This window comes from Montipora foliosa, chromosome 7 (assembly GCF_036669935.1).
Source record: "Montipora foliosa isolate CH-2021 chromosome 7, ASM3666993v2, whole genome shotgun sequence".
Lineage (NCBI taxonomy): Eukaryota > Metazoa > Cnidaria > Anthozoa > Scleractinia > Acroporidae > Montipora > Montipora foliosa.
Window position 1 is genome coordinate 23128946 of NC_090875.1, and position 10000 is coordinate 23138945.

Genomic DNA, 10000 nt, shown 5'->3' on the forward strand with positions numbered 1-10000 from the left:
TCTGTTATAAAGCCCCCCTCCCCCCTATTCAATGTTGGAAGGTAACACTACAATTTCCTACGAAAAGCATTTAGTTTTGCACAACATTGAATCAGGGATCGTTACGCCCTTTAACACGGAGCCGGACGGAGCACTGTCTGGAAAGAATTAATGAATTTTGAAATATTGGCAGGCCTAACACAACCCCTGCTGTTTCCTCGTGTTAGTTTTCCCTTGAATTGTTTCATGCGTTCTTCTAATTTCTTCAGCATGTTTTGGTTTGTGGCCATGGCCAGCCTCTCTCTTCCTAACTTCTGGAGTTTGTTCTCGTCGATGCTCTTTTGATATTTGATTTCTATGTCTTCGCTCCTTTGTCGAGGCATTTAGATAACCCGATTGTCTTTCCATCTCTATAAGGTAAGAGGGAAACCGCAAAATCGTCTCTTCAAGATGGCAATCAACGTTAGTTCCTGTAAACGCCACCGCCATTTTTCCCAGGGGCCCGGACACTATCTGCAATTGGTCTTACACGAAGTACAATCCCAGTATTGGTTATCAACAAACTAATCGATAAGAAGTTTTATAAATGTGGCTCCAAGTTTCATTTTTAAGACAAGTCCTATTTGTGTGAATGAAGTCAAATATTTGAGGCAAGTTTTGCATGTGTGCCACGAGTTGTATAAATGTTCAAAGGAAGTCTTATGTATTTGCAAGAAGTTGGGTTTATTTGGGAACAAGTTGGATATTTATATATATATTAAGAAGTCTTATATATATTAAGGAAGTATTTTTGTCCGTTTTGGCGCGTCATACTTTTGGCCAAAACTGACAACTGCCAACCATCGGTGAACGAAAGAAAGGGCCTTAGCAATACATCTTAGACATCTTACATAGCCTGAGCAAAACAGAGAATCTGATGCATCGGTGCAAGTCAGCCTTCTGTTCTCATAAATACGATTTTGAGTTAATGTTCCACACAGACGGCTATTAATAACTCGTGGAATGACGAGGGTCTCCCAGGATGGGAGTGGGGGGGGGGGGGGGGGGGGGGGGGGGTCCTTGTTTCCTTTAAAAATTTCATCGCTGAGTTCCCTTGGTCCCAAAACTACTTCAAAACTTGTTCCCAGCTTTTTGATCCCTATAAAGTGGTTTATATTCCCTTGTTCCCCAGTTCAAATTGATCATGTTTCGTTGTTTCCCAAAACCCCTGGGAGACCCTCAATGATAAAACTGCTCACTTTTAATGGTCAGAAAAAAGCGAACTCGCGTGACCTTTGGAAAACATCTAATTTCAGTAAGCCTAACTTGGGCCGTTATTCTCACATGATCATTTCATTGAAACAGCCATACATGTCCAATACTCCTACATAATGAGATTCCTGGTACGTCACAATAGACATCACAAAGTGTCACAAAGTGTCCCGCTCTTTAAGTCTCGCAAAACTGTTACTATTTTTTTAAGGATTAAGGTTGGGGGACACTTTGTGATGTCTATTGTGAAGTGCCATGAATCTCATTATGTCGGCGTATTGGACAACCCTCCATACAGCCTCCTCCATGGAAGACAAACTTGTTAACTAACGGGGGTACTGAGGGGAAAACTTGGGAGAGAGCCGTGCTGTTGGCCCCATTCTCCCGCTCGGTTCACCATCGTCAATGTTCCCCAATCATTAGTACAAAATTTGAGCATGCACAAATGCATTAACGTGGAAAAGGTAGCGGAACCTCTTAACATCATCTCCCTCGGACGCAGAGTTCCTTCGCCGCTTTCTACTATCAACCTCGCCTCCCGGTACGGCATTGACGGAGATGTGACAAATCCCACGCCTACGCACAGCTCCAAACTGCCCTTGTCAATTTAACCTAAGAATTCCATGGCTTATATATTCAAGGGAATAGTCATTTTATCTGTGATATGGTGAGCAATGAAGTCGCAGATTACAAAGTGTGCGCACGCGCCCTGCTAAAGGTAACATACAGACGTGCTTGCTTGCATAAACTTTATTTCATCTCGAATTTCAGAATAACTACAAGAGCTCATATCTTCGAAACATTACATTTACAGCTAAAATACATAGCATATACAGGTACATACTAAATACACAATATTTAAAGATATATAAATTAACAAGAAAAGCTGCTGTACAAAATGCCATCCTCGATTCTCTTTTAAGGACGGTGCCTACTATTGTTATTGCGCATATGTTTTGCGCATCTCAAGATACTCATATTTCCTATCGATGATGCTTACCAATACAGGGTTATTTTTTTCGCGGTTTAAAATTATGCAGGAAAATTAGATCTTAGTAAGTACTATTGGTATCCAAAAATAAAATTGGCGGCAACCATGCATTTTTTAGAGATCATTAATTTGAGGCAGAGTGCCATACATGGCTCTGTATTTTAAAGCTTTTTACAAATATTGTTGATTAACTATCTTCGAAAAATGCGTGATTTTTGATTTCAATTATGACACTTGTTAAGATCTACATTTCCTTCATAATCATAAACCGGGGCAAAAATACCTTTGAATTAGTAGGCACCGTCCTTAAAACCACAGGGACACCCAACGACGAATTTGTTGTAAAATGTATTATTATACCCCAGTTAATGAAAATAAATGTTATTAAGGCATTTTCAGGTGTTTTTCAGTGTTGCTGGGAAAACATTAACTGTTCCTTTTTCCCAGCAAGACAAACAAGAAATTTCTCAGCCAGCTAGATAAAATTGGTTGGTTTCCCAGCCAGCTGATCAAATTTATTTCCCAGCCAAGAATTCCGCGCGCTTTCAAATCCCTCGATCCAAAACGACCGAACAAAAGCGACAAAACCGGGACAAAACAGGTTTTTTCCGCAAGCGCAATCACTCTGACCAGCCGTCGTATGTTTGTGACAATGCTCTGGGAGAGGGAAGGGGTTTTTTTTTTTTGTTTTTTTGTTTTTTTTTTTTTAGTCGTCCTCAGTCTTCAGAGTTTCTACAGCCAGCTCGGGTTGAAATGCTAGAAAAAGTCAGTAATTCCAAGGCAAAACCTCAGTCAATAACAAAATTTCCCAGCCAGCTCATCGAAACACCAGTATTTTTGCCAGCCAGCAAGATTCCTCTGGGGAACAGATAATGTGAGGAACAGATTCGTTGGGTGCCCCTGAAACCAGTAAAATCAGTGGTACGGGTATGCGATAAAATAAGGTAGCGCATTTCGCAACTTAGCTGATACGTTAGAAAAAGAACGAAGTCCATAACTGCTTGTTTTAGGTTTATTGAGGGACAGAATGTAATTTTCGCGAAGATCATGCATAAGAAGATTTTCAATGCGATTAATGCGCTTATCGCATAGAGATGAGCAGTTTGACTTAAGTGGTAAGAGGACAGGTAATTTGCAAATATAAATCTCAGTATTCTCTTATTTACATTATACCCTTTGCTTGACAAGAAATTACGAAAGGCCAGATTTTTTGTTACGAGGATAACATCGAAAAAAAGCACTACTTTGTTTCGAGTTTTCTAGAGTAAAAATTTATTCAGAAATCAAAATTCTACGTTAACAGCACACACCAGGGTTACTCCTTAGTATCTGGCTAGAGATCTTCTTCTCACTACTTTTTCCTCTGGCCGCGCTTTCGCCATTTGATGAGGGCCAGTCTCGTGCTTCTCAAGTTGCCTCCTTTATGGCCAAAAAGAATTCTGGGTAATTCTGCCATTCCACGACAAGGGAAGCACCCAGATTCTCATTTCATTGATTTTTTTATAAGTGTCGGGTCACCCAGTCCTACCAGCAAAATACAGCACTGATTGAAGTTTTTAGCTTTCAAAACTTGCCCAAATTGTATCGTTAGGTCCTGGATTTCGTCCACAGATCTAGAAAGGCCTGAGAGATAACTTTCCTCGTGAACCGCCATGTTTACAACAGAGCATTTTAGGCGTCCCAGTCTGCATGAAACAATCTCTCGCCTCTGTGTCGTAACCTGCGATCAGGCTCTATTTTAGTTTCGCGTGCTACGTAATGTGGAGTTGGCGAAACGAAAAATAGAGCCTGACCAAATTCCTCTTCGAAATTCCTTCCGCCCACCTTTTTTGATTGATTGACATGTCCTTCGTCGGCCAATCAAATTTACTTCCATTACACCAATACACGCGTGGACGGCAGATTCACGCTGTTTTGTTTTGACCAAAGTTAATTACCGTGGGAGGAATATTATAAACGAATTCGAAAGTTACCGTTGGCTTTAATTTGAGAAAAACACATTTAAAGCATGGGGAATGTTTTCGACGACTATATTGCGGCAAAGGCCGGTGTAATTCTCCCTCCGAACTTCACTGAATATGCAATATTTTAAGCGTGACATCTTAATTTGTAATTGAGATAACCTAGCATTTTTTTCGTTGGACGGTTTGGCAATAGATTTTTAAAGAAAAAAAAGAGAAATACATTATTCCTTTAACGTGTTTCCCATGAAGGTTTCTTTGGTGATTTTTTCGGGTAATATCTTCAGTTGCAGTGTATTTCTAGAATTGCGCGCAGTAAAATCATGATACGTTTGGCTGTTAATTTTTTGATGGAGTACGAACAGTAAGATGGACTCGCAAAGTTTTTTATTGTTGTACAATTGATCTCTCTGGAAACATTGCATTTTAGTTTCTGGAGTGTGAGTTTTAAGTTAAATCAACTGGAAATATTATGAAGTGTGCAAAAAAACCGTGTCATCAGTGATGTACAGTAAATAAATAAAGCCGTTTGATACACAGATATTCAAAACATGCATTCATGTAACTTGCGATTTTATCAGCATCTCCTCCTGTTGATATATATGTCCCTTGTCTCATCCAGGAAACCAATATGCATCGGCTTTCATTGCCATTTGAAAGAACCAGCTATTTAGCGGCTTTCAAAACATCAGGGAACTTTGTGCCAAAGTTCTTTCAACCCCATGGCCACAGAGCTCGACAACGGAATCGCTAATTTCACTCGTTCCAGAGATTCAAACCCGATTCTGGACAAGTTATGAGATATTTCAGATGGCATATCTCCATTTATACAAAAAAAATCAAGTTGCACCGTCCACGGCATTGTAAGAACAAAAGGGAGCAAATTTCTTCGTACACTTATGGCGGATTAGTCTCGAGGACTTCACGAGAGCTCCGCGCAATCACGATGGCATTTTCACTTCCGGCGTTTCAACAGCCAATCAGATCACGAGTTTGGTCGGGCAAAATTTGGCCGACCAAACGGAATTCTTGAGAGACTTTTGGTCAGGCCCAATTTTAGCGAGCGACGACATAAGAGAACATATGGGCGAAGCTAAAAATGGGCCTGATCGCAGGTTACTGTGTCGAGAAGACCAGACATGCGCTCTTCTTACCTTACGAGTTTACTGATGCCTGTAGAATCTGTTCAACTGAAATATCAATTACTTGTAAAAACCAGTATCTTAATTATTTTTGGTAGGCTACATAACAGAGAGCCAGAACATTTACGTACGTGCGGACCTAATGTTTGAACAAGAGAGAAAAACGCAGTACCTGCAGACATGGCGCTGGAATGTCGTACCAAACGAGTGGAGAATTTCAATCCCAAAATGAAAATTAGTGTGGACGTCGATAAGGGCTAATGCTGTGGCGGCAACGGCGAGTAAAGCGCGTCGCAACTTCCCAAATAACCTCTTATTAACGGCCACCTGAATCAACGACTCATGAAATTTTATCTGGAGTCAAAAGGTCATAAAACTTGATCCTTATGGAAAGTCCATAATTATTCGGGGCGCATGTTTTATTTCAAAAATATTGTTTCCATAAATGACAAACAGCTGGTACGACTGATCGACAGGGTCTAGATTACAGTAATATCATTCACATAATGAACTTAGATTGCGAAGTTTGTGGCACAATATCAAAACGATCAGGTATCATATAATGCTCCCCCCCCCCCCCCCCCACCCCACAACGGCCACCTTAGCCGCAACTACCACTTTCTTCTGTCCCCAAGGTGACCGTTGAGGAGACTTACGACTCTGGAATATTTTGCTAGATGAAAACGTAGACATTCTTTTCTTCGTAGCATTGGCCCTAAATTATGAGACCCCCCGGGGGTTTTGGGGAATAAGGGAACGTGGCTAATTTGAACAGGGAAACAATGACAAATATCTTAGGGAACAAGGGAACATAAAAGGGGATCAAAAAGCTTTGAGCAAGTTTGAAAGTTATTTCAGAACAAGGGTACACAAGCAAATTTTTAAAGGGAACAGGCGACACGAGGACCTTCCCCTAATCCTAACCATAGGTTTAGAGGGAACAAGGACCCCCTTAACCCCAACCCTAATATAACTTTAAAGGAAACAGGGCAGCAAGCAACACCTCCCTCTCCCCCTCCCCGGCAGGGCATCAATTTATGCCTTCGGCTAATTGGATAATTGGACAATTTTGTAAAGTTCAATCAAGAGAATGCAATGTTTCTTTCTTGGCACATGCGCATTTCACAAACTCCAAAATTCCACTGAGTTTCACATGAAAGACAATTTATACGAGCTCTTTAAAACTTATTAGCCTGCTTCTTATTTGGGCAATATGAATAAGCACGATCAACATGGTATGATGAAGCTCGCTATTGGTGTCATTGTCCTCACAGAACGGTACAGAGTGTTTTTTACGTGACGTCACTGCGGCCATGTTGGAAGAGACAAAAGAAACAACGTCCAAGTCAGAGGAGTGAAATATTCTTTTGGGAATTCAACCCTATTTTTAGGAAAATTATTCCTTTTGTTTTGGTATGCAGATATGGCTGCTAGTCACAAGATCAAAACGCTTCGATTCTACATTTACGCAAGTTGCTTGCGCTCATAGCGCAAGTGGAAACCAGGCTCTTGTGCGCCAATTGGGAACGGGAACGTGAGGGGCTTCGTAAGAGAACCTGAAAATGAAATCGACCAAGCACTGTCAAATCCCTATCTTTTAATTTTTTTTGTCTCTTGCCTACATATACGAACTTCAGATGTTTTCTAAACAGAAGAATATTCTAAAAGCAAAACAAAATCTTATTTAAAACGGCAGATCTGCAAGAGTTAGACAACGTTCGCCGGCCAGATGTTTTTGTGGATTCTGCGACTACACCTGTTTGTGATGGTGCGGAGCTGTTCCTGGTTCATTGCACAAATCTCCTTCACAGCAAGTGAATGTACAGGCTGTTGGTGATGATCCCATTTGGGTACAAGCTGCAATTTGAAATATTTCAGATTTATGCGAGCTACGATTTGCCAATGGTTCTCGTGACGTATAATTTGATTGGCTCTACATCCAAGCCAAAAACAAAATACTAAACAATTGAAACAATGACTTAGACTTAAAAACAATAGAAGCTGTTCAATGCCAAACAAGAGCAGGTTACGAGAGCTGTTACATTACCGATGGTTTCCAACCAATCTATTGAAGACATGTCAAGAAATGCAGTTAAGTGATCTATGGAGAACGAGGTGACAGTGACGTAATGCGAAAATGCTGGTGGACGAATAAATTAGCGGTGATGACATCTGCATGAAAACCATCTATTCTATGCAACAGACTACAAAATTTGATGGGTTTCAATTAACTCGATTACCAACACAACTGAACAGTTACAGTGTATCTATTTAATAATAGTACAAGACGCCCAATACGCCATTTACACGTGGCTTGCCTGTGGCATAACGAGTAGTTTTTGAAGGAGAAATTTGATGTATTGCATTAAGGAAGTGAGCCTATCGCTGATGATGTTTCCAACTCATTTGTTCACTTATTTTCAAAATATGGCAAATTGACAAATCACTGCCATGTGACTTACCGCAAACGTTTTTAATTGCGGCTATACTTACGATTGGCTGGGCTTGATTCTGGGCATAACAACGAATAAGTGCAGTTTCTCATAGTCATGGACATATGGTCTTGTTTCATGATAAATGTCACACAACGATCTTCCAATGCATCACACACTCTGGTAGGAGTGTTAGCATCACCACAGGGAGACCTTTCATCACCGCACATGTAACACTCGAGAGAGTTAACTGTAAAGTAAACAGAGTAGTAAAGTAAAGTAACCATATTTAACGTCGATAACTCGTAACAGTAATTGAATTGACAAACCTGAGGTCGACGGTGCGCTCATTTTACTCCCCCCTCTCCATCAGTGCTCCGTTTTACGGGTACTTAAAGCTATTTAGAGAGCCTGTGGTCGATTTTAGCAAGTCTCAACCAGGTGATTGGGACTTGTAGGTGGCTGAGACTTGCTAAAATCGAGCACAGGCTCTCTAACGACAAAGTTTTAATCCGCACCCTTTTTCTCCGAGAGAGAGGACATGGGAAAGAGGTTGTCATTTTTGTGGGATGGGTAAAAACCTGGCTGAGGTGATCGTTGCGTGATAGACCGAATTCAGACTTAAGCACAAAAAAAATATATTCTTTTACGTATGCCTCTGCCGCATTTGAGACATTCTAAAGTAGCTAATTATAAAGGTAATGTTCTTAGAGGATTATGCGTTGTTTTTAAAGAAACTTACGAGAAATTGCATTTTGATGATCTATAATTCAATAGACCAAATTTTCCAACAATGGGTGTAATGGGTAGTCCATATACAGACCAATGAAGGAAAAAAATACAACTATATTTAGGTTTGCGTTTTGGAAAGAAGTCAGAATCATTGTAAGAAATTATTATGATAGCATAAGTTTCTAATGAAGTTCCTGGGGTACATTTTTTGACGTGTAAAAATAGTAATATGATCGCCGGTTGCCCTTACAGAGCATAATATCTCACACCCGTCGGTGGAATTTTTTCCTGTTTATTGCTCAGCTTTCTCCAGTTTTGCAATCAACCCCGAAAGTTTCGAGGTTGAGTGTGAGATGATTCAGTGCTGAAAAAGCTTTTTCTCGATGGGGACATTAAGGAACGTTTCAAATAAGCATAACTGTACATGTTAGGAAATCCGAGGGCCTGAGAAGGAGTATAGTGCAATTATAAATTAGTTGGGGATTACCATAGACAATCGAAAACAATATATCTTCTGTCTTCTTGTAGCGGTATCGTTTTAAGCAGCAGGCACAAAACAATGCTTGCTGTTGAAAAGATGTATTTTTTCGATGGTGACTGTGACACTCAGAAAAAATCCGGGCCCTCCTATATAAAAGTCGAGCCAATTGCCCTATGCAAATGATTGTACGAGTATTCTAGAATGAGAAGTCGCCTTCAAATTTAGTGTTCTAACCATTGTGCCAGGCTGCCATTAGCAAGAGAGATTGAGAGAGGGAGCAGACTGGTTTTTCTGCAAGAGGTGCAGTAAAGTTGCAAAATAATCTCATCTGATGCATATTAGGTAATCGATCCCTTTACAGAACATTGGACTCGGGAACGAGACATGAAGAATTTTATAACTTTTTATGCCTTAGTGTATGCATAACCCTGAATCAAACTCCTACCGAAATACTAAAACTTGCGAATCGACTTACCTTGCGGTATGAAGCAAACAGTCATAAAGGTGAATACGAAGAGAGGCAGGACTTCCATGTTTAAGAAGAATGATGAGAACACTTGCGAATGTAATAGAATCAATTGGCAAAACGCAAGGGGTACATCGCATTGGGTGCGGCTGTAATGTGGAGGTCATTTTTAGAATCGCTCAGTGGCCGTTGATTGGCAAAAACCAACGCGTCATTAATGGGCGGGCATGATTTAATTTGCCCCGCGATGTGAAGAGCAACAAGGGCAAATAAAAAATCATGCGGCAACCACTGGCAAAAGTGTTGATGCCTTTCCTGACAAGAATTATAGGGTCCTCATTCATTTAAGTGTTTCATTATCATTTTGCTTGAATGAAAAAGCAAAAATGCACAAATCTGTCAGTCCATCTACTTTTTTAATACAGTTTCTTGCAGTTAAAAATCTGGGTTAGACAATTAACGCGAATGTTCTATGGGATATAGGGTTACCCGCATGGATAGAATGCAAACGTGAGAGGGCACCTTAAGTGATCTTCTGTCCAACAAACAGATTTAATTTCTAATG

The 10000-nt window shown here is 40.4% G+C and overlaps 2 protein-coding genes across 2 annotated transcripts in view; both read right to left on the reverse strand.

The window, feature by feature from the left end:
- Positions 1-6901: 6901 nt before the first annotated feature.
- Positions 6902-9602, reverse strand: LOC138011416 (uncharacterized). Its single transcript, XM_068858399.1, has 3 exons — positions 9445-9602; positions 7818-8006; positions 6902-7181 (listed from the first exon to the last, which is right to left on the reverse strand). The coding sequence occupies exons 1-3, from the start codon at positions 9500-9502 to the stop codon at positions 7075-7077; spliced, it is 354 nt and encodes a 117-aa protein (XP_068714500.1). The 5' UTR covers positions 9503-9602; the 3' UTR covers positions 6902-7074.
- A 115-nt stretch (positions 9603-9717) lies between these two features.
- The window catches only part of LOC138011414 (VWFA and cache domain-containing protein 1-like), a 45005-nt gene continuing 44722 nt past the window's right edge, over positions 9718-10000 (reverse strand). The window contains exon 15 of the mRNA XM_068858396.1: positions 9718-10000. This exon is cut by the window's right edge and continues 3925 nt beyond it. The gene's annotated coding sequence lies outside the window, so the exon portion shown is untranslated.